Source organism: Chinchilla lanigera, unplaced genomic scaffold (assembly GCF_000276665.1).
Source record: "Chinchilla lanigera isolate Chin_1 unplaced genomic scaffold, ChiLan1.0 scaffold00030, whole genome shotgun sequence".
Taxonomy (NCBI): Eukaryota; Metazoa; Chordata; class Mammalia; order Rodentia; family Chinchillidae; genus Chinchilla; species Chinchilla lanigera.
The window spans coordinates 9360850-9386285 of NW_004955431.1; the positions used below are offsets into that span (position 1 = coordinate 9360850).

The window sequence follows — 25436 nt, forward strand, 5'->3', positions numbered from 1 at the left end:
TCCTCAACCATATCTATTAGAAATGACCATGAATGAGGGGAAGGAAAGGTATGAAATCTGCTAGTTAAGCTGCAAAACATGGAGCTTGATTTTTGTGTTGGAGCTTTGATTCTACAACTTACTAGTTTTGTGAATTTCTTCAGTTTCCTAATTTGTAAAACAAGAATAATAATGGTAACAACCCCATGAGTATTATGATGAATACATAAAGTGCTTATATGAGTAATTAAATTATGGAATGAACCACCTAAATACTAATAATTAGTATTACTTATCATTACTATTATTCCTGCTTGACTACTTGTGCAGCTAGTAATATGTTTAGATACTTTAATATTATTACAACTGCTAGTATAATAATCTGGCATATTCTTAACCAGAATTCTCTATGGACTGCCATCTACACATACACAGCAAAGTGATGTTTATAATAATATGGAGGAACACCAAGAGATCTTGAATTAGCTTCTGAATCATCAAAGCTGAGTTGCTATAGTTTTGGAGTTGAATGGATTTTATTATAAATAAACCATAAGCTTCTTTTTGTTAAAATTTGGTAATCCATAAGTAGCAATATGCAAAAATTTTAAAAGAATTATATATTCTTGAATGCTACAAATAAGCATTCTGATGACTAGTCTAAATATTCCTAAGAAAATAAGGGTGACTTGAAAATCAGTGATATGTTGGTAGGTGAACTGAACCTGCTAACATGGGTGCTGGCTAACTGAACCAACTTTGTAATTGGAATGACAGTGCAGAAATCAAGAAAGGCTAGGCTTGCACTGGGTTGATGAGGTCTCTGGGTACTTAGAAGTGACTACAGAGGTCAGCAGGCTCTATTGCAATAAAAAATAGTATCGATAGGAATTATTTCACACAAACGGTAAATTCTTAGGCTTTCAAAGTAGAAGGCTTAGGTCTTGAAGGCACCACCTCATGCAAACCTGATCTTCCTTGTAACAGTTTAACTTTGACTGTAACCCCAGGTCCCTTCAACACATTTGTTAAACTTCCTGATCCACAGAGTTCTCACCACGTTTCCTTTTTCTTGATCTGTTTCACCAACGCTGTTTATTGCATTTTGACATATAACTGTCCCCAGCACCAGTGGCCCATCGGAAGGGGGTGGGCATGGACAGATGGAGCTTCTGGGGGAAGAAGCTGCAGGAGTTCTCATAATGGGCCCATAGGTCTGTGGGGACACTTTCGGAAGAGGTAGGCAAAAGCAAGGAGGAGACAGCAGAAGAGTAAGGGCCTGGAGCACAGAAAATTAGGTTAGGTTTTTGGCAAAAGGAAGAATGGAAGAGGAATTAGCTGCAGGAAGGCAGAGAAAGTAGGTGGTAGGCAAAAATAGGAAATTTTAAAACTTCTGAAGCCAACAACTCTATATCATATTCAATTGGCATTTGCATATATAATATTATGTGCCATGTATGAAGCAACATGGTGTTAGTTTACACATAATTTGTTAGTTGTTTGTCCCAGCATGTTACCAAAACCTGCCTCAGAGAGGTGGCTAAAGGTCACAGAAGTAGCATTTAGGGCTTGAGGATTTGAATAAAAGTCTTTGTGAATCCAAGTCTTATGTTCTATGATAGGTGGTGTTAGTTAAATGGAGCAGACAGGTAACTGAGGAGAAGCTATCCAAAACTATCAACTAGCTACAAGAGTCTGGAATCTTAGGGATGGCCCGCATAGTGCGCAAAGAATGATAGCATTTTGAGGAATGGAATTTTAAAAGAGCAAAATTTTAGATGCTTCCATTTTATTGCTGTATTAGAGTTTGATGGGAACATTAGTCACACATTATGTTAAGAATACTGGAGTAAGCGTTACTGGGACTACTGATGATGGAAAGAATTTCAATAAGGGCCAAATGGGTTCAAGTTAGGAGAGGTTGAGAGGGAATCAGAAAAATACATATGACAGAGAGAGAGAAAGAGAGACAGAGAGGGAGAGGGAGGGGGAGGGAATGGCGAGAGACAGGAAGTTGTGTGGTTAAACTCTTTCTTAGCTGAGATCGTTTCCATGGCTAGAAGATGAACAGATATTTGCAGCAGGCGGCACACTCTGCACCCGCTCTCATTTCCCACCCAGGGCAGATCCGGCAAGGACTTTTTGTCCATCTCTTGTCTACTTTTCAGAAAACAACTAGACTAATCTTTCTTAAAGGTGAATTCAATTATAGAACTTCCCTGCTCAACTTCCATGGACTCCTCACTGTACTAAGAATAAAATACAAGCTTCTGTACAACCACAAGAGCCCTGTATAACTTGGGCCTGCTCAAACTGCCAACCACGTGACCTGCATTTCAACCCAGGGACTCTTCTGCTTGCTTGAGCCAAGGCCCTTCCTGCTGTAAGACCTCGGTATATACGCTTCTCTTTGCAGAGATCACTCTTCTCCATACCCTCTGGATGTTCTCCTGACCACCACATCTTAAGTGAACTACCTTTGTGGTCTGTCATTTCACAATCATAGTCTCTCGATAGCACTATTTGCAATTGTTATTACATGTAGTTTTCTGAGTTTCACCTTCACTGAATTATAAATTTAATGAGGGCAGGAACTATGTCTACTATATTCAGTGCCAAAGCATGTATCCATTTATTTAATAAGTGACTGTTCATAATAACATCTTCTTATAGTATTCAGGGTGCCAAACACCCTAACTCACAATGGGTCCACTCTAAAATAAAGCCACATGTGGGGTGGTTTAATGAGGTCTCTAGATATTCAGAAGTGATGACGGGTTACAGAGTTCTGTTGCCATAACAGTAGTATTAATAGGAAATGTCTTTTATAAAGGGACAGATGTTTAGACACGGCTTTAAAGTAGAAGGACACATATCCACATATATAAGAGATGGTGAGGTGGGTTACAGAAAGAGATGATAAATTGTATAGGTATACAGATATATAGAAATTTCACATAGCTATAGATCCTGTATAGATATATTTACTATATAGACATGGATATTTTTAAAACTCCTAGGAAAACCTTTCTGAGAGAAAACTGTGGATCACTTTGCTAAAATGATCAGAGAAAAAACCAGGCTTCAGTGGACATCACTTCTTTATTTATAAACCCATCTTCCAGCCTTTTTGACCTTTACACAGCACAAATTCATCTCAAGTTGTACAGTCTGTTACTACAAGCTCCTAATGACAAATGCTATTTTCCATCTTCGGATGTTGCTCCTAATTATTCCCATTTAATGTCAAGAGCAAGAATCTTTGCGGCAGGGGCGGTGAGGAGTGCTTGTAGACTTGATCAGATTTGATTTCAGTAGTTTTTCTATCAGAAGTCTTTGTATTTCTTCCAAAAGGAAAAGGATTTAAAATTCCCCCCTAGGATAAATCTTAACCAGATTGTAGTGCATTTGTCCCTTTGTTGTTTAAAGATCACTTTACTCATGCATTTTCTTCCTCAAGAGCCAACATAACAGAAGAATAATTAAAGAGCAAAAGCGGTACTATAGATGTCTCTAATCCTGTGTAGCTTTCACACAACTTTTAACTGGAACATGTGAACAAACACATCAAATGTAGGTACATACATGTATACATGTACATACATATGTGTACTTAGAGAACGCTAATAATGATCGGAAATAGCAGTCTCTCTAGTCGAAGTTTTGTGCTACCTAATAGCGACCAGCCCACTGTTATGCCTTAAATGGCAGCAGTGATAAATTTCTCACTGATTATACATTTTAGGGCAGCGAGTTTGTGCTGGTCTTATGAAGTCTGGAGATTTTTTGATATACAAAGAGTTAAATGCGAACTATTTAAGTGAGGCATTTGGGTTAAAAAAAGACTTCTGATTCTCATTTCCAGTGCTCACTGGAATGACATAGCTTTCTAGAATGACAAAGGCAGGCTGCAAAATGGCAGATTGTTTCTCCCATTCTGATCACTGCAAAGCACTGGTTCTACAACCAAAAGAAGTGCTGATGCTCTGCTATTTAAGTTTGTTAAGTATTTTGAGCAAGGAATGATTTGGTAGGCATGGGAAGACGTGGTATGTTGGCACAACAGTTGCACAATAAGATTTTATGCTGTGGGGCACTTATTCTTAAAATTAAATTAAAATTCTTATTCTTAAGAAGCTGCAGTTTGCTTGTTTTATATTTAGTGGCAGCTTGATCTCCTTCACATCCCTTGCCTGTGTCTGTGTGCATATTTAATTTCATGACACCCCTCCCCTCTCCAAGCTCAAGTGTACCTGACCCATCGCAGTACCAGCTCTCAGGATTACTAGGGGTTTCAGCAGCAATGAGTCACTACAATTTTAATATAATCTCCCATCTTTGAGTCCAAATGCAGAGTATTGTATTAACATGAAACAACTACTTGTCAGAGACACGTAACATTCACAGAGTACGTAATAGCAGGTATGGTACAATGCACTCTCTAAATTTTGCAACCTAATGTGAGTGAATATTAAGCTTTGACATCTCGGGACCTTACTATGATTGTGCACTGAAATTATAAGAACTATGAAATGAATAAAGGAACATACACAACTACTTGGACTCATTACTGTATAAAACACAACAGGATGAATATTTCCCCTACTGTTAATTCTCGAAATGGAAATTACAGATCTAAAATAAAAACTTCTTGGTGTCTCTCTGGTGCTTCCCCTAGCAATAAGAACAGCAATGATCACCAAGAATTCCACAACTGAGGACCATTACAGCTACAATGCAAGTAGAAGTAAAACCTCAAGAGGCAGAAATACATTATAAACTGCATAATGACACATGTACGTCTTGCTATTAAAAGTTATAAATGCTTCCAAAATTTTTCCAAATGACTTATATCCATGAATAAATGTGACTTTCATTTGTGAAAGTGAAATGAAAAAAAAAATTTAGCATATTTTTACTTCCAGATTTAGAAATATTATGCATTCGATTTAAACTGACTTTCTTTTTAAAATTTGATGTCTCTGCTTTCTCTCTTAAATAAGAAAATATCTCCTGCATAGCTCTGACTTAATTCTCCCAGTGTCTGCTGGCTCAGTTGGCCTCAGCGAAATAAAGAGTCTATATCCAGCATCCACTGTGAGGTTTTCCTAGTTGAGTTCATAGCATTCAACAAATGCTGCTCCACCTGGAAGAATCCAGCTCCAGATCTGTCAAGTGGTGAGTGTGGAATTCCGAACCTCAAAGCCAGTGCTCATTCTGTGGGCATCGATTTCTCCATTCGCAAATGAAAAGCAGCAGGCACAGCAAAGGAATCCAAGATGAAGAACGAAAACAGGTAGAAACCAAAAGGGTCATGTCTTCCATGAGGCAGCACTCCCCATAAGGGAAAACCTAAGCTGCTGCTGCTTTAATTAAGATTTTTTCCTTTTTCTTTCTTCAGGATGACAGGTTGGAAAAAGTGGACCTTTGAGAGGAAATACTACAGACTTCTAAGTTGGTGAAGGAACTTCCGGCATCACTTGGATACTCTGGGTAGGAGGAACTGGAGGAGATGATATTTTTGAGCCTCTGGAGGGCGATGATTAGCAGCAGAAGCAGAAAGGCCAAGAGGCTGAGGAATATGGACACGTAGATGTAGACATTGGACAGATGGCCAGAGGAGGGGTCCACCGATGTGGACAGCGACGTGGGATACAGCTCAAGGAAAGTGCCGTTCTCCACACTTCCTGCAAATCCGGATGCCGAGTCAGGCTCAGACATCTTTACAGAGGGTGAGAGATGAGCAAATGCATTAACAGTCAGATTTTCACAGAGGGGTGAAAGACGGCAGAACTGCCATTGTTTCTTTCATCAAAGCATAGGCAGAAATTTCAGGCTGATAAAGTCAGCACAGTCAGATTCTTGGTTTTGAAACAAAACCAGCAGCAGGGGATAAGGTGTCCATCGAGACTGCAAAAACAAAAAAGAAAAAAGCATCTCAGTGCATTCTTCAGCAAATACAACATTTAAATCCAGTCTTTAGTTTTTATTTCAGTAAGGCTTAATTATAAAACTCACTAGGGAGGAAAAAGAATGAAATAACTCCCCCAGGAGCAAGTAATGTTTATGTCTTTATATTACAAATGATGGTATAAAAATGAGCCTTTATTTTCCCTCCACAGTACCGAGGTGCCAGGTTTCTCTGAGAAACTAAAGATAAAACGTGTTCCATCTGCTGTGATTTCAACAGATGCTCTAAGTGAAAGCTCTGAGATGAGAACCCTAAAACTTTTTGCTGCACACCTCCTTCCTTCAGAAAATTAATTCTGGGCATCCTGCAGCCCGGTAGCATCTTCCTGGATTGGTACTCCCCCCACCCCCCCAGCACACGTTGGAGAATCCCTTGATATTCAAATATGCCTTTTATTGAATGTTTCTAATTTTTTCATAAAAACTTTATCTCTGTGAAATCAGGAGCCATTTCTATGTATTTTTCTTTCAAGGTACCTAGGTAATTTGTTTTGCATACTTCAGGCCTTGAATACAAAAAAGGCTTCAGCTGGAGATATAGCTCAGTGGCACAGCGCCTGCCTAGCAAGCTTGAGGTCATGAGTTCAATCCCCGGTACCACAAAAACAAACAAACAAACAAAAAAAGGCTTCATACTGATGTAGCAGAAGCTGGATTCCTGAACAAGAGGGAATAGTATGTTTGCTCTGAAGAGACTTAGGTTTAAGGTGTGATTTTCCATCCCTTCTGAGAAGTGGGGCACATTGCCTACAATTCCTGAGCTTCTGTCACCTGGTTTGAAATGGTTTGATGCCTGCCCCATATCCTCACCAAGACAGTACACATAGACGCATGTTGTGAAGATGCACCACAATGAGGTGTGTGTGTGCACATGTGTGTGTTTTAAGGAGATTCGAAGAGGAATGCTTTTTGCTTAGGTACAAAGAAAGGCTTTCACTATGTTCAAGTGTTAGGGAAGCACCTTGAGGGAAGGGAATGCTCCTGGTAGAAAACTCCAGAACCCTCTTGAAGTCCAGAAAGGTAGCTTTTCCTTGGTCCTTCTGGCACTAGATTATTCGGTTGTAAATTGCCACATCTCAGTTCAGGTGTGCCAGTGATGGCATGCCTCTTCTGCCCTTGGCTTTCCTGTCTTAGACACTGCCTGGCATTTTTAACTTGAGAATTTGCCTGTTGCTTCTCTTCTCCAAATCTAATTAAGCAGCAGATTCTCGAGTGGCTGACATTTGCCATCATGGCTGGAGCTCGGCAACACTAATGATCCTGGGGGTGGGGTGAGGGAGAGCGTTTCAGAAGGCTGTCCCGGTCAGGTGTCACACCAAGTAATAAGTCTTAGCTCTTCAGAGTAGGCCAGGGACAATGTCTTAGTAGTTCTTAAAATAATTTGACTCCTATTTTTCATTATGCTTTGCCTGGTGATTTCAATCCCATTAAGCCTCTATAGGCTCCTAGCAATGTTAAAAAAAGAAAACAAAATACACTGGGACTGCCAGTGCACTGCACAGCTTTGGCAATCCCTAGCTTTTTTTTTACAGCATGTAAATGTTCCACTCATTCACCTTTAGGGAATACAGCAAAGCCTCTCTGAGCATGGTGCACAGAAAGAAAAAAAAAGAACTAGAATAGAAACCTCACATGCTAAAAAAAAATATTTAAAACATTCTGGTACAACTAAAATACGGCTGAGTGTAACAAGCCTGTAATTCTAGCACTCGGGATGCTGATGCAGGAGGATGCTGAATTTGATGCTAACTACGGTTGCTTGGTGAATTTGAGATCAGCGCAGGCTCAGTGAGACCTTTTCTTAAAAAAAAAAAAGTGTGGCTGTTTCTGAGGCAACTGAATAGCAAAGAAGCTAACTGATTTCACATGAATATCATCTCTAAATAAACATAAATCAGGGTTGTAAGTTTCTGCTTCACCTCACTCCCATCCCTGATATTACCTGCTCTCAATTTCCTTACCATTCTGGTAGTAAGGATTGTCCGTTATCCCTTTTGTAGCATGGACAGAAAAGGTAAGGACTATTCATCTTTCATTTTCCTCACAGCTATGTAGGGCAGAGAAAGCAAAAACTGTACCCATTTTGCATATGAGAAAACTGAGGTGCAAAAAACATTGTGATCTACTCAGTCTGCACAGCTAGACAGTGACAGAGAAGTAACTAAAACCCATTTTGGAATCATGTTCTTGGTTTTCTCTACTTCATAGGAAGAGAAAAATGGTAAGACTTGGATGACTAGTTCTTCTCTGCCACTTTCCTGGGGCAAGCCCATGGCTAGTCTGAACAGTTCAGTTTTCTCATCTGCACAACAATAATAATCATCTTTCCTATCTTGCCAGAAGGCTGGAGTTAAATGTGATGCTGTTTCCGTAACTCTGCTTAGAAAATCAGAAAAGGCCATCGATGTAAAGTATCAGTAGACTGACAGTTCCTTCTGATCACTTGAAAGACTGGTGATGCTTCAAGGTCTCTACCAGTCCTACATTTCCCACATGAGATTAATAGATCACAGATTCACAGAGGTCGTAGATTCAGCCAGAATTGGCTGAATTTTTTTCAGGTCTCCTCTCTGTACCCAAATCCGTTATCATTTCCTTGGGGTGGGGTTGCAAGCACACAGACAATGTCATTGAGATATCAGTTAAGTCTATGGTAAAGCTAACAGCTGGCTACTAGACTACCTGTTAAAACCATGGTATTTTATGCGTGTGTGTGTGCGTGTGTGTGTGTGTGTGTGTGTGTGTGTACTACAGAAGTTGAATCCACGGCCTTCACTCTGAGCTACATCCTCAACCTTTTTCCTGTTTTTTATTTTGAGCAACAATTTGGTTTTGGACTCAGACTTGTGATCATCCTGCCTCAGCCTCCCAGCATATTGGGATTATAGATGTGCAAAATGGTATCTCTTTCAGGGTACATATTCCCAGAGGGCTTTTTCACTCTCTGAAGGTCACCTTCAGAAAATTCGGGCAAAGCCTCTGATCTTCTAAATGGCCTTAGAAGAACGATAGAAAATAAACAAATGAAATCTTGTATCTTTATTTGACATTTCATAATACCGTCTTCTAATATCTCACCATCAATATGACAGCTTTACTGTTATTTCTAGAGTAATTCTTAATTTAAAATTATAGCTACACAAATTTCCTGTCATTGTTCTACTCGAGACAAATAGACTACATGCATTGCTGGAAATTATTTTAATCTGGCATCATTACTTCTCATTTCCTTATTGAAGTTTAAAAAATCAGTATGTATCTTCCACCTCTCTGGTCAATGTTTTACTTGACAGTCAGTGCATAATGCTCAGGATAAACCCACATACATGTGTTTAGACATCGTGATGGGAAATCAAATGTGTGTGTTTCAGGTTGGCACTTCTTGGGCTGTTTCTTACAGACACACTTAAAGAAAAGAAAGAGACCTCATCTTAAATGCATAGCCTTGACCTGTCTCAGGCCAGTGGCATGAGCACGCTTTCATTTCCATGACACCTGAAGCCAGGCAAGGATTTTGATGCTCTTTTTTTCCTGGACCATGTTCAGAAAGTGATTTTTGTTTGAGAAAGGAAAATGAGATGGCTGGACCACAACATCATAAATGAAGATCTTTCGAATTGCATTAGCTCACGATCAGCCAGTTTTCCCTTGTCTCTTAGAATGAAAACCTGTGTTGGAAAGAAATCTACAAAAAGAAGCAACCTACTGACATAGCCTAGTGTGGTGGGGAGACGAGCGACCACATACATAGGGCAGATCCTGTTCTCAATCATTCAGTACTATGTCCCTGTAACCTCTACAGAATAAAGCTTTCTGCCTACAGGGCAGTTACGAGGATTGGAATGTTTTGAAAGAACAAAAGTATATTCTTTGTCATGTATTTTGGCCCCTTTATTCCTTCCAAAAGGCTTTCATCACAAAACCCACTCACAGATGTACACAAGACATGCAGCAGACAAACAGCCTGTGGGCTGGGCCTGCACCGCGGCCTGGACTTCTACTACACAATGGTTTATAAAACTCGGCTTAAAGGCAGGTGTGGTGGTGCACGCCTGTCATCCCAGCACTCATGAGGCTGAGGCAGGAGGATCATTGTGAATTTGAGACCAGCCTGGGCTACACAGTGAGCTCAAGGCCAGCCTGAACTGCATAGTGAGACCCAGTCTCAAAAAAAAAAAAAAAAAAAAAAAAAAAGACAAAAAAACACAAGTCAGCCTATCAGTTGGCCTCAAATACAGCACAGCAATTTTGGAGCTTTGGCCGTGTATTCAAATACGTCTCTGTGAAGAACAGTACTCACAGGGTTTTTGTTGGTGTTGTGGAAAACTAGGGCAGGCTGCTTTGTCCCCTTGCAGAGGTTCTTTGTTTGTTTGTTTGTTTGTTTTTTTGTTTTTCTCAGGTACCGGGAACCGAACTCACGACCTTGCGCATGCCAGGCAGGCGCTTTTGCCGCTGAGGTAAATCCCCAGCCCCTGTCCCCTTGCAGAGGTTCTTTAAAGTGTGACTCGGCTGTTAAAATCAACAGTTCTACACCAGGGTTTCATCAGTGTGGAATCCTGTTGTGTTATATTCCAAAAGGAGGTCCCCCCAAACCATTAAGGATGGTGCTATAAAGCGTTAGCAAGATATACTTTTTCCACTAGACAGATGTAAAATTGAATATTATAACGCAATCAATGCTCTTAGGGGATGCCTTGGATCTTTCTCTGTGGAATGCACAGAAACTCCCAGGGAATTTACCACACCTGAGCAAAAACTTTTGTGCTTACTAGAAAATAATGTGTTATATAAAACCTTGTGGCCATTCCTTTGCATAATTATCTTCTCTCTTAATATTTCTGCCTTGGCTTTTAGGTCATGCTAGAGGAGAGATTGGTGCTGATGATATATTCTTTTTTCACTGGTTCCAAATGGAAATCTTCACATGCAGGCAATGGCACTCATCCATAGCTCTGCAATAAACACAATAAACTTTATTGTCTTATAAGTTATTCTTACTCGAAGATGATTCAGCCATCCCTGCATTTGCCTACTTGAGGACTGCACTTGCACATCTGCACGGTACTTTGGGAGAGTAGAATCTTGTGTGAACTCTCATTATGGTTCCTTCTATCAGCCCAAGAAAAAACAAAACCAAATTCAGGACATAAGCTGCATCTATCTGCCATCACACACAGAGGCAGAGGGCCATCTTCTGAGAAGAAGCACAGACAGATGGAGATTCTGAATAGTGCCTTAAAATTCATGGACCTGAACAGGAAAATGTAAGGTGAAAAATTAGAATTAGCAGTCCTTTTTACTTACAGTTCAGACAAATGTTCATAAAATAAAATCAGAACTTTTCCATCATACTTTGGTGAAAATTACATAAATGACAAAGTAATAGCTTGGCAATTTATTTTAACAATCAGTTTTAGGGAAAGTCATGAAGTTCCTCTGGATTCAATCCTGTCTTCTGTGTCTCTTGCTCAGTGATGACTTCTGTCTACCTGGAATAGTCTCAGGCTCTGTAAAATATCTGACCACTTCATTTACAAACATTTAATACTTTTAGGTTAAACAACTTATTTTATCCTAAATATTTAAAACTTAATTGTCCACACAAGCTATAATTTACAGAGTAGTCAGAATATACTTTCGGATATACAAAGCAGAGTAGACTGAGGAAAGGTAAAAAAAATACAAAAGAACATGGTCAAAGTGGGTATGAGTATAACTGGTTTGACGTTCTACTTGGTAAGGTCTCAAAAGCAGTCGTAGGCGGAGTCCCTGGCATTGACAGGACTGGTTTTGGAGGTGAAATGAAGCTATCATTCTTAATAAATTGTAAAATGTTTATATTCCATGGGAAGATTTTATGCCTAATTCATTGCCTTACTAAGAATAATCTTTTCAAAATTATGCTATAGAATTTTAAAATAATGCAATCTTAGGCCCTCTTGGTTAGCATAATGAGTAAGCCAAAATGAGAAAAGTAACAACTTAGAGGTTGAAAGGGGCACCAGGTGAGGCAGCACTGGAGAACTCAGCGTTCCCACCAGGAAGGCACAGGACTGAGGTTATTTTCCTAGTGAGCAGTGGATAAAGAGTGTGATTACCAGCGCCACTCTCTTCTTCGGCATCTTTATGGGTAGGAACATTAGCAGGAAAAATGCTGAGACCATGACTACACTTCATGAGCATGGGACAGAGAAACCCAGGGAAGCTACTGTCTTCTCACCTTAAGCTGTAGAAACAGCCCAGTTTTGAGAGTCTGCTCCTAAGTCCCCTTCCTTGCAAACAAAAATGTTTTCCATTTTAAATGTAAGTTTCAAAGTACTTTCCATTGGCTGAAAAATAATGTCTTAGAATTTCCAGAGAAACTGTGCCAATAAGATATGATTGATTGTGCTGAGGATATAGCTCAGTGGCACAAGTGCCTGCCTGGTAAGTGCAAGGTCCTGAGTTTGATTCCCAGTACCAAAAAAAAAAAATATATGATTGATTGTTTACTTAGTATAAGAAATTGGCTCAGAAAATAAATAAATAAATAGAAGTTGGCTCAGGCTGGGCATGGTGGCACACACCTGTAATCCCAGCATTCGGGAGGCTGAGGCAGGAGGACTGCCTTGAGTTCCAGGCCAGCCTGGGCTACAAAGTGAGTTTAAGCCCAGCCTGAAATGCATAGTGAAATCCCCCCTACTCTCTCTCTCTCTTTCTCTCTCTCTCTCTCTCTCTCTCTCTCACACACACACACACACACACACACACACAATTGTAGAAATAGTCTTGATCAGAAACGTATATTCACTCATCATTAAGTATTTTTACTTTCAGTCATGTGGACTGGAATGTAGGTGACAGGTGCAAAAGACTGGTGGGAGGTAGAAGAAAGAAATAGGGGCTTATGGGTAACCCTGAGTCCTGTGGACTGGTGATCCATCCACAGACCAGACAGGAGGAGAGGCGACCATGGATGCTTGTGAAGTGGAAAGAATATCCACACAAACCAGTTTGGGAAAACCACCACGATAGCCATCATAACATCATAAAATTATCGCTACTGATATTTGTTGAATGAAAAGCACGCACCAGTTCTGGACATGTGTGTGTTTGTGTGTGTGTATGTGTGCATAAACTTTTCCTCTAATCTTCACAACTCCAAAAGGTAGTTATTACATACCTCACCATTTTTTAAAGATGAGAAGATTAAATTTCTGAGAATTGAAAGGCTTGCTCAAGGTCATGCAGCATTTGGAGACAAGGCTGGAATTAAAAATCTATGATTCCAAGTGCTGTTCATCACGTTGTCCTCTGCGAGGCTCATTTGAGGGTATCGTTGCAATTTGCAGTCACTGGTGCTACTCATGAAATGCTTCTGATACAGGCATCTTGTAGGATTGCATGTTCCCACCCCCTCAGAATATATGCGTTGTTTTGGCCAATAAAATGTAAGAAAAGTAGCATGTGTCCCTTTACATAGAAAATGTGAGACCCAGTGTGAGAACTGCCACACTCTTTCCCTCTGCTGCAGTAACCGTGTACGCATCTCTCAGTTTTTATCAGTCCAAGTCCTCGAATGGCCACAGTGCGTGCCTTTACCCTCGCGTATTAAATGGTGGGTGAAAATATGTTTCTGACCAAGACTATTTCTACAATGAGCATACAACCTTAAAAGGCAGGGGGAAGAATTCAACCTTAACAACAGACAAGGTCATGTGCATAATCCCACTGACACAGCACCAACAATGAGTAAACCTTTGTTGCTTTAAGCCACATACTGAGAATTCTAATTCTTTGTAATATAATCTACCTTCTATGGACAGGTGTAAGACCTCACAACAGCAGCATTTATGAGCAGCCTCCAATAAGCAGGTGGTCAAATAAGAAAATCAAATTCTGAGTAACAGAGTTGTACAAAATGACTATGTAATTTACAAATTAGAACTTTACAAATAATTAATAATTACTAATGCAATAGTATATTAATTAATCTATTAGTAGGTAGAACCATAGATATGTTCCCTTATTAACTAGAATATGATAATTACAACTGTATAAGAATAATCTTTTTTATGATATTGGGGATTAAACTCAGGGTCTTCACACTGAGCTACAGCCCCAGCCCCTCCGACTATCCTTTAAACCTGCACAAATGGTTTCAAGGGGAATAAATGACAGACAATGAAGATACTAAGAGTAACTCATGACCTCCTAATGGAAAACAATCTCATTGTACAAGTAAGGGTTGGTGATATTGCCTTTAGTTACGAAAAGCTGTATTTAGCTGTTTATTGAATGAACAGTTGTTAACTATGTACTACAAACAGGAAGTGATACTATGCTAGCATTATGTGCAAAAGTCCATGCACATACAAGTTTCAGAGTTACCATCTTGAGTAAGACATCTAAAAGGCTTCTATATTCTCTATCTTATATGTTCCTATTATCTGAACTTGTTATCTGTCTCTTATCCCAGGGACTACTTTTCCAGTCTCATTTTTTCCACTGCATCTCAAAATGATGTTTCAGGCATATCAAACTCTTCCAAATTCCCCAATCACTTTTTTTTTTTTTTTTGGCTTTTTAGCACTTTACCTATTTATTTTTATTTTAAAAATTTAAAAAATGAACAAGACAACAATGAAGACAAAATCAAAACAACAAAAATGATACATGACCTCAAAACAAAATGACAGGAATTAACAATGGTTGCTACATTACAAATGCCAGACATAAAATGTAGGATTTATTTTGTTTATTTGTTTTGTTTTTTGTACTGGGAATCAAACTCAAGACCTTGTGCTTTCCAGGCAGGCACTTATGCCACCGAGCTATATCCCCAGCCCAAGAATGTAAGGTTGATCAAACAATCAAAGACAGTGAAAAGTGATGAAAAAAACAAAAACATTGGAAATGATACAGAGCGTCACCAAACAAGATGGCAGGAGTTCAGCAGTGGTTCTTATACTGCATATTATTGTTTTCAGATCAGTCCTTCTGATTGCCAGATTCAGGCATGCAAAATTGGTCAAGAAATAATAAAATTTTAGGCATTGACTGCTCCTTTCAATAAACCACAGACATCAGCAATACACCTATCCTAGCTATCCTTATATATACCTATAAATTTTGCTTTTCATTTTAAAGAGAAAAGAAAAAACCCAAAATAACGAAAACAAATACACAGGCAAAACAGCATAGAGAACAATAAAAATGATACAGAATTTCAAAACATGATGATAGGATATTAACAATGGTTGTTATATTATGTAATGCCATCTTCAAAATGGTTACACATATAACCAAAGATAGGCATGCAAGGTTGATCAAACCATTACACATTAACGGTTCTATTTATGTATCTTTAAATTCATTTTTTGACACAGGATCTTGCTATATTTCCCCGGACTGGTCTCAAATTCCTGGGCTGAAATACTCCTCCTGCCTCAGTCTCTGCACTATCTGGGACACATGCCACTGTGCCCAGCTAATACTAACCCTTAATGTCATAATCCCCACCTACATTCTCCATGCAAATTTCTGATTCCTTCTCTGCATTCTCAAGACATTTTCTATACTTAGCAACACTAGCATTTCTCACTTCTTACTATGCTTGTTAATATTTATTTACCTGCCCATCTGCTTTGCTAGTTTGCAAAGTCCTAGGAAAAAGGACTAACAAAAGTCTGACTTACTTTTATATTTGTAGGCTAGCATAAAGTATGGCATAAAGATTATTATTTGTTGTTGAAAGAATAAAAGAATAAAGAAAGTTGAAGTTTTTGGAGAGATAGTCTATGTTTATTCTATTTTTCACGGATAAAATAATATTTATTGACAATAAAAATGATATAAAATCATAAAGATTACTGAAAAGACTAAGTATGCAATAATAATAATATTTGATAAATTTTCCATGCATTTTATAAATATTTTAGTTATGGAAATAAAATTAATAGTTTCAGATTGCAGAGAAATCTCTGTTCATACTTTCTTATCAATTAATTGTATCTTTCAAAAGTATGAAAAAAAAGTTAGATTTTATTTGGTCGAGTGTTCAGGATTCTTGAGGAAGGATGGAGGAGTATGGTATAAATTCTGAAATAGATTCTTTCAAACATAGCTGGAGGGTTTTTTTTTTTTTTTTTTTTGTTTTTTCTTCCTGTACCAGGAATCAAACTCATGACCTTGAGCTTGCCAGACAGGTGCTGTGCCACTGAGCTAAATCCCCAGCCCCTATAGCTGGAGTATTGTAAAAAAATGTACTCCAAAGGGCACAACAAAATTCCAGAATTATTTACTACAGTGAATTAATGAAACTCTGACCAAGTGAAGGAGGCTGACTGCATTCTTAAAACGTGAAGTATTCATTAAGTAAATTCCGTGATACTCCCTTCCTTTGAAAATTACAAGGCCCTTTTAATCACAAAATATGATACTATGTTTATCTGTAGAGATTTCAAAGAGAATACTTTGCAATAATTGTAGGAGAAGTTCATTATAATTCCACACTTTGAAGACTATCACATTTCATGGTCCTATCTGCCTTATCTCAAGGCTATGTCAAACCAAAACAAAACAATTTTGAAAATTCAATGGAAAGGGGCTGGGGATTTAGCTCAGCGGCAAAGCGCCTGCCTGGCAAGCGCAAGGTCGTGAGTTCGAGTTCCAGTGCCAGAAAAAAAAAAAAAAAAATTCAATGGAAAGTCAGCCTAGATAAAGAAAATGTTTACATTTTTATATATTTTTCAATTTGACTAAGAAGTGCCACTTCAGAGATCAATGCCACACAAAGCAGTCACCCGGCTCCCTCAGTGACATGCTGGTCTCAAGTCCAGGTGAGAGGAAGAATTTAAAATGCAAAAATAGTCAGGTAAATTAAAAAATGTGCTTAGTGCCTTGTTTGATTTATTTACACACACGTTCTACATTTCATTGTGAATTAGTAGTTAAAAATTCTAAGATTGGCAGTGGGCATGGACCATGCTTCAAGTGACAGTTCAGGCAGATTGTAGCCTACATATTGCTGTAGCCCTGGCAGTGTGAGCAGCAACATTTGGTGGTCTCATACTAGAGATCTAATTCAAAAGTTCAGCTTCCTAGGAAATAGTAAGGGAAGTTGTTGTGGTTTGTGTCTAGATGTCCCCTCAAAGCCCCACGTAGTCAGAGGGTCTGTTCAGAGGTGGCCGAATCTAGAGTGTGTGATTGATTTGTAGTGCAGTGCTGGGATTAAGGGGGCTGGGATTAATGGTGGATGACTGCTGAATCAGTCCCCTGGTTGGTGTGGTACCATCCTAAGCCCAGCAGTCTATATACAATAAAAAAGGGGCAGAAAGATGCTGTTAAGGCCCCTTGTTGCTTTTGCTGTCTTCCACTGCGATGAATGGTTGTCCCTCTGTCACGTGCCACCCTGCCTTAGAGTCAGCTGATTATGGACCAAAGCCTCTATAAACTGTGAGCTAAATAATCCTTTCCTCCTTTAACTTTGGGTGTCAAGTACTTTACTCAGCAAGGAGAGAAAAGTAACTAAAAGAGAAACGAAAACAGATGAACACAAAAAGAATCAAATATGTTCTCTTGTTATTCACTGCACAACTAATTTCAAACATTGTGTGCCTAATTTATTCTTTTCACTTATAGTGCCTCTCAATATTAACTTTACTCTTTATATAAAAACAAGTAAGCAACCTAAACAAAACCCAAACCAAACAGCAATAACAAAGGGAAAAGATTTTTCATAAACTCAAGGTTATAAGCTTCAAAATCAAGAAACTGGGATGCCAAAAAGTGAAGTATATTTTGAAGGTTGTTGTTCGTACTTGTGTTCTTCTGAAAAAGATGTGCAGAGAAAGCTCCACTGAGCTGGAGATAGAAGCTACAAATTGGGAGCCCAGGGCTCTTTTACCCAAACTCAGACCCACGCTATGCTCACAGCTGAGGGAGACGGTCAACAAAAGGAGGGTAGACAAAAACCGAATGTTCAGTTTCTTTTGTTTACACAGGTTTTGCATCGTGTAAGTCAAAATCTGTGTTAAGCAGGGTCCAACAGACATATATAAAAAGAAAACTGACAGTGATTAACAGAAAGGGGACAGTGTGGGGGGTTTTGAAAAGTCACTGCACTGAACTAGACCAACTCTGTTGCCAAGGAGTCCTGAAAACCCGAGACCTCCATCCAGCTCAACAGTTCACCACTCATTCTTAAAAGCGGTGCCCTTGATTTAGTATGTTCATTGTGAAAACCAAGGTAGATAAGCTCACCGCAGAGTGTTAGAAATTACAGGTGGCCAAGGCATATGGCAGGAATGGTATTGGTAAATATTTTCTTTTTTGATCAGGGTGCCATTTACTTACAAATTTATGTTTTCATGGTTTGTGCAATTTTCTATATGAATGCAAAGTGTCAGTAAACACCTTTTACAGGTGAAAATATTGTATGTGCCAGACATCAAGAAGATGCCCTGAATGTCTACTATTTGTTTCCCTTTCACTTCAAAATGTATGACAGATGCTTAATACTAAGTCCTAAGAGTTTATCCTCCAGAAAATAAATCAGATAAGTTGAAAAGGTGAACGCACAAAGATCTATTCTATAGCCCAGTGCTTCTTCACCTAAGCCTCTGGCTTCGGTCCTGTTGGTGGGAATTTGGCTAAAAGGAATCATGCCAACTCGTGCACTTACAGCTTGAGCTTCTGCGTTGTTGTATTCTCTACGCCATTAACTGATAAGCTTTGTTATTTTTTCTATTATCGTCATTATAACAATAATGCCTATAAATGTCTATAAAACTAGGCCTATAAAGATTTATATTACTCTACTAATACAATAAAAAACATGTCCATGAGTCAAGAATTGGTTAATTAGGTGATGGAAGATCCATACAGTGCAGTATTCTGATGCTAATGAAAAGGATTGTATGTTAGAAAACATAGAAAGATTCTGGACATGTATGGCTAAGTCAGGAAAATGAATTTTAGATTTATTATGATTCCATTTTTGTAAAACAGCTACTACTGCTCCTACTGCACACAGATACACAACTTTAGATTCAAAAGCAAAACAAGAAGTTATGCACCAAGACGTTTCTGTTACAGGGTGGTGTTATGGGTATGGTAATACTCTACTTTGTGCGCTTTGTATTAGAACTTTGATACAAACAACACGTTGTTTTATAGAAAAGTGATAAAGGTATTTTCCTTATGAAATAAAATAGAATTATAGCACGCACAGTGAAAATGCTGCTAGTTTTGAACTCCAAAACTCAATTTTGTCTCTCCCCTTTCCCTGTTCTCCTTTCCCCTTCTATTCTTTTTTTGTCTTCCTCTTGCTCCTCCTACTCCATATATCTGTACTTACTACAAACCTTTGAAATGGTTCATTTGTACCATTTCTTTGAAAATTTAAGACTGTTAGTCTGAGGCCTGAAAACCTTCCCAATAGAATTTAATTGTGTTTTGAGTTAAAGTTATAATCATGCTATTTAAGAAAAGAGAAGAATGTATCCCTCTGTTATAATCTTTGTCACAAGGGAACTGAAAGTGAATAAGAACCTAACCTTGCCAATAGATGATAGATGACCTGGTACTTTTAATCAATATATGATTATTATGACAAATTAATTAGGAAAGCAACTGTTTTGGCTTCTTCTGGGGAGTGAATGTATATGTTGAATGCTACCTGAATGAAGGGAGTTGGTGTTTTAACCATGGTTAAGTCATCTTGTCTTTCTGAAGTTGAAGCAAGTTCTTTCAGACGTATATCCTTTTGTTTCCCAGCAGAAGTTAAGTTCAGGTGTGTCATCTTAAGAGACCCTTTTCACAACTATTGTAGACTTACTTTTTCCATATCTTTTCACTACTGTCTATGACAAGATCAGCATCAACAATCAAACTCATAGTACAGATTGTTAAACTGTACTGAATAATTTCCCTTCTGCACAGATTGGAATCTAAAAGTTAGGAACTCAGAAAATGTTAGTGATGTGTCCTGTTTCTGATATGATTGTGGAGCTGTGAAACCCTGGCACTGCTTTGGTTGGATTGTGCCACGTTTTGCTCACAGATGCTGTTAAAGTGTCTATGGCTACTAGAAAGCTCAGGATTTCTCTTCCTTCCGGCTTTCTTTTTATTACCAAAACTTCGTAAAGGATAAATGAAGCCCGTTTCTTGGCTCCACCTGTATACATGAGTGTGGCTGCATTTGTCAGTAACTCCTGAAGGAGACATTCTTTGTCCGAAGCCTGAGCTGCTCACTATATCCTGTAGACACATCCCCAAAGTCACAATCAGAACTGAGGCGATCACAGAATTTGGCTCAGTAGCTTGTCATCCTCTACCTGCAATGGCCAAGGAATGCCCAGACAGATTTCCTGAATTCAAGTTAAAGGCTGGGCCACCCACGGACACCAAGGACTTCTTTACTTAAGCCTCTTGCTTGAATCCTGTAGGTAGAAATGTTAGCTACAAGGAATCCTGCCAACTCATACACTTACATTCTGAGCTTCTTTGTTGTATTCCCTAAGCCATTAACTAACAGGCTTTGTTATTTTTTCTTTTATCTATCGTTATGATCAATAATAAATATCTATAAAATTAGGACTATGATGCTTTATATTACTATAGTAATATAATAAGACAACATGCCCTACCTTTGTAAAATTCTCCTTAATAACTAATTAAACATAAAAAGCATCATACAGAAATGACTATTAAAAGACAAACAAGTATAGGAAGAGAAGTAAACCCAGAGAGAAGTTTGATCTATTCTAGATCAAATTACCTTAATCTAGAATAGAGGCCAAATCAGAGAATTTTGCCTGGGATGGGTTAATTTTTCATTCTTAGAATAAATGCATAATTTCAAATTTACTTAATGACTTGTATGATTAATCATGCTTACCAATCATCTCTGTCATCCTTCATCTGCCCTCATTAAAAAAAGACAAGAAAAAAAAGAAGAAATTCAAGATCCTGTAAATAAAGCCTCTGGTTGATTCACCGTCATACACAAGCACCTCGTTATTTATCCCTTAACCCCTGAAGGGCTGTGCACATCAAAAAGTCAAGTAACATCTGGTGAACTGAGCTAATTATTAGCAGAGGAAAACAGAACTGATCTTACCATGAGGCTTCCTTCATGGCAACTGTGAATGTGTATTGAGCTGTTCAAAGTACTTTGTTTTAGGTATGGAAATAAAAAATAATAAATAAATGTTTCTCAAACTCAAATCACAAAAATGGAACAGCCAGCCCACTTTCTAGAACTCAGAGTTCCTTGCACAGTGCTGAGTCTGGTAGGTGGCTGGCCATCCCCACCATTCCCAGCATGTGAAGGTGACAGGGCACGGCCTGAGGGAGTGTCAGTGTCATTTCTGACAAGGCTCTTCACTCGCATGCACTTCAAAAGTCCGTCTGCATGACAGATAAACAGCTGGTGCTGCATGTAAAGGGTGTCCTGTGTGTGGTGGATGTATGCAAAAGATGCCTCTCTGCTTAGCAAGATGAAGCATATTTAATCACAAGAAGATATTTAATATTCTCTATGGGCTAGGTCACAAACAAGATAAAACAACCCTACTAGCTGCATAATTAAGCAATTTAAATACAGTATTGCCTTCTTAATATTTTTAAGGAGGGTGCATTCAGTAGCAAAACTGCATCAGGAAACAAATCTTCTATGAAAAGCCTATCACTTATCTAGTCTCTTTTCTCTTGATAGGCTGCTATCTGAACGAGGAAGATGGGAAATCTAAAGTGAAAGGTACCTGATGAGAAGCATCCTCAAGAGTGATCCCCGGGTGAGCAGCAGGGCAGCCCCCACTGCCCATTTGCCTGCCCTTTGCACCTGTGTTAAGGATCTTACCTAAGGATGGCTTTGAGATGTCCTCTAGCCCATCCAACCTCATGATACACAAACAAACAAACAAACAAACAAACAAACCCTGAACGAACTCACTTTAGGAAAACAAAACAAAACAAAAAACCCAAAGGAAAACTAACAGGCAGAGGACACGGAGGACAGTAAAAAACAGACCCAGTCTTGAAATCCAATACTAAATCTCAGCACCCGCATGTGGTGGGCCGGCGGCAGAAAGAGCACAGGCACATCCCCAAACCTGGTTCTTAACGAGATGTTTCTGTGAATGAACGGGTCTTTCTGAGCCCTGGAGGACAGCACATTACGTATCCCTCTGAAAAGGATCTCAAGCAGTTCTCTCATAATCCACACACCTTGCCTGGGAAACACGGGATTCCAGTGTCTCATCAGACCTGAGAGAGACGAAAGGTCGCCGAGGCGATTACTTACTGGGTTTTCCGGGAACTCAGGAAAACGCTGCTGGGGAACGAGTGCTCAGCGCTAGGAAAAACTTCTCCGAATTGAAGCCACCCGAAGACAGGTAAAGAGTCACTCGAACGTGGTAGGGACCAAAGGCCATCAGTGTGCGAGCGGCCAGTCCTCCGTAAGGGGCAGATGACCCTAGAAATTCACATAAGCACGAAACAATCACAAGGATGATCAAACACCGCCACAGAGACCAAACAAAATGTACCTAGACGCACACTCTGCGAAGTGTAGAACTGTCTGCTCCTGCGCGGAGAAGTCAACCTTTGCAACCGCGGGCACCAGGGCAGACCTTTCGGGCTCCCTGCGTCCGGGAACGAGGCGGGTCGTGCCGGGGCCAAGGACACTGCGCGCCGGGTCCCTCGCGGTCCCGCTGCAGCCTTCGGAGTCTCCCTAAGCCCCTGTGAGCTGGGCTACCTGAGGCTGCTCCGGGACCCTAAGGAAGCAGCCCGCGGCGGGGATGGATGGGCGGGTGGGGGTTCTACAGCACGGAGCCCGGGGAGAGTCTGGGACGAGGCTCCGGAGACCCGGGCACCGAAGGCCACTCTGGAGGAGGAGTCGGGGTGCCCCGCGCACAGGGCGAGCCCACTCGGGCGCCAGCAGCATCCCGTGCGTCTCGGCTCCCCCCGCCTCCGCCTCGGGTCGCTGGCCTGGTCGGTAGCCCCTTACTGACCTGCGGGTCTGGACGCGTGACCACCTCGGCCGCGCTCCGGGAATCGGAGTGGGGCGGCAAGCCTGCCTTGCGACGCGCGCAGGTCCCCGGGAACGCGGGGCTCAGGGGCGCAGCGGGAAGGGCCCGGGGCCGCCGCTCGCCCAGCCCGCGCGTCCCTCCGCCCCTCGGCCGCACAGCCAATGGCGCCAGCGGGGCCCACTCCTCGCCGCCCCCCAGCCGCAGCTCGCGCGGGCGCTTGGCGCCAGGACAACACCCGCTCTGGCGAGGGAGGAGCTTGCGCCACCGTTGGAAAATCCCGGAGGCAGAGGAGGCGTTTGCGCAGGGAGCCCCATCTGGGGAAGGCGGGTGTGGTGTGGTTAACTTTTATGCGGGTGTATGAGGGGCAGATGCAGCTGCTTTGGGACACAGGGGCTTCTCTCCGTAGGCGAAAGCATCCACTTCTTGCCAAGTTCTCCTCTTAGATCTTTTATGGGTCCTCCTCTGGCGCACCCCAAGCAACGACCCAAGGGTGCATCATCGCACACCCAGCTCTGACTGAGCTGCGCGGGGGCATCCGCCTCCTCCTGTGACGGGTCCCAACTCCGGCCTCCCCGTTCAGCGCGCTTCCCGCTGTCCTCCGAACCCTCTGCCAAACCATCAGATGAATGAATACGATTGCAGTGGCTGTGACTGCCAGTCATGAAAGTCCCTGTGGGTAACTGGCATAGAGAGAACCGTCTATCATAAAGGAGCTCTGGAAAAGCTACCTTTAATTGAGATGTCTCCCCTTCGTTGCCAGTCAGATTGTGACCTTCTCAAGACTCTGTATTCCATTTTTTCCACTCGGATAAGAGGTCTGACTTATTTGACGTCTGAGGTCTCTTTCGCTCTGACATTTAACGATCTTGTTGGCTGTGTGGCTTGCGAAGGGCTGAGTCCCTGGAGAGTGCTGGTGTGGCTACTTTCTCCTTGAGCTCCACCCGCTCTTTGGTCTTCGCCCTGAGCCGTGTCTGCCGGAGCGCTGGGAGAGCGAATCAATACAGAACCGCGCTGCCGCAGTCTCAGGGGACACTTGCACACACTGTGCCACTCACCGAGCTCCAGATGCTAGGACCCTGCTACTTGTGCCCGTGTTCCCGTGTTGTCCGGGTAGACACGGCAGGGGCATCTGGCTTAACTCTGAGGCACTTTGGTAAGTAAAGGCCGTCTTCCCCCTGCCTTCTCCAGGGCAGTTATGGGTCGTGTGAATCTCTTCTACACGGAGCTTTCTGTGTCTGACATCAAGTAGAGGAGAGAGAAAGGAGCTATACTTTAAGGCAGACCGAGAGAATGGTTTCTCCCCGGACTCCTCTGCATTTTCATTCTGAGCGTCCCTTGTGCAGCTCCCATGAGCTTTATTACATCCATCTACCTACTGTTGTGCTGTGCACTTAATAAACGCTACCTTGTGCTCTTACTTAACCTTGTCACAAACAATAGCAACCACGAAATGATGGGTTCAATAGATACCACTTGCCCTGCAGTGCGTAATAAAAATGTCAGTCCTCTGTGAGGCCTGAAACCATGTCAAGTATGGCTGGCTGTTCTCACACCTCACTAAGAGAACCCTGGAGAGTATGAGAACGCGGATCTGTTGACCTTTAAGCTAAGTGTCCTCAAATTTCTCTGTGCTTAAGATTCCTACCCCAGCCCACAGGTTCGCTGAGACGCCTCATGATTCCAAGGCGGTTTGTGCGGCGAGAAACCTCGCAGATGTCTGGACCGTTTCAGTGAGAGCGAGAGGACTCTCGATTGCCCGGCAGACTTTTTAATCCGCACTGGCACCAGCAGCTTTTAACCTTGTCTTTCTCTGTGTGTTCTGTAAGGCTTTTCTTGACATTTCCTGAACTTTGTTGGCGTATTCATTTCCCAGGGCTTCTGTAACAAATGACCACTTAAGCCATTACTGAGTGGATTAAAACAACAGAAATCAAAATGTCACTTGGTTTTCTTGGAGCCTCAGAAATGTCACCTGCTTCCTTTCTGAGCCTCAAAGGTCCCTGAGAGAATCTATTGCAAGCCCTTTTTCTGGGATTTTGGCAACTTCCGATGTTCTGTGGCCTCCAGGCAGATGCATTATGCCAGTTTTCTTCCTCCGTCTTGGGGTCGTTTTCTTGATATTTTTTCTCCCCCTTTCTTTTCAGGACATTTTCATTAGCTTTAAGGCTCACTTTAACCCAGCATGATCTCATTTTGAGATTCTTAATTATATCCGCAGAGACATTTTTCTCCTCTAAGGTTACACTCAGAAGCTCTAGTACATATATTTGAAGGAGAAATACTTCTACCCACCATAGTTAGTATTAGTGGTTGTCCAGACCTTCTGCTTTGGGGCCAGGTTGTTCTAGCTCACCAGTTGTGACAGCAAGTAAACTCTGGTGATGTTAGTTCTGGGAGTAGTTGTCAAAGTCAACAAGGCCAACTCTTGTGATAGTTTTTTAAGGGTAATTTTAAGAAAAGGCAATGAAAAAG

At 40.9% G+C, this 25436-nt stretch overlaps 1 protein-coding gene across 3 annotated transcripts; it reads right to left on the reverse strand.

Moving 5' to 3' along the window:
* Positions 1 to 3067: 3067 nt before the first annotated feature.
* Positions 3068 to 23771, reverse strand: Sertm1 (serine-rich and transmembrane domain containing 1). Of its 3 annotated transcripts, none has more exons than XM_005387678.1 (3): positions 23693 to 23771; positions 22238 to 22408; positions 3068 to 5889 (listed from the first exon to the last, which is right to left on the reverse strand). In XM_005387678.1, the coding sequence occupies exon 3, from the start codon at positions 5698 to 5700 to the stop codon at positions 5377 to 5379; it is 324 nt and encodes a 107-aa protein (XP_005387735.1). In that variant the 5' UTR covers positions 5701 to 5889; positions 22238 to 22408; positions 23693 to 23771; the 3' UTR covers positions 3068 to 5376. The 3 variants fall into 3 exon arrangements, with proteins under 3 accessions (XP_005387735.1, XP_005387734.1, XP_005387736.1); XM_005387677.1 differs by lacking the exon at positions 23693 to 23771 and adding an exon at positions 22947 to 23186; XM_005387679.2 differs by lacking the exon at positions 23693 to 23771 and adding an exon at positions 22492 to 22550.
* Positions 23772 to 25436: the final 1665 nt, after the last annotated feature.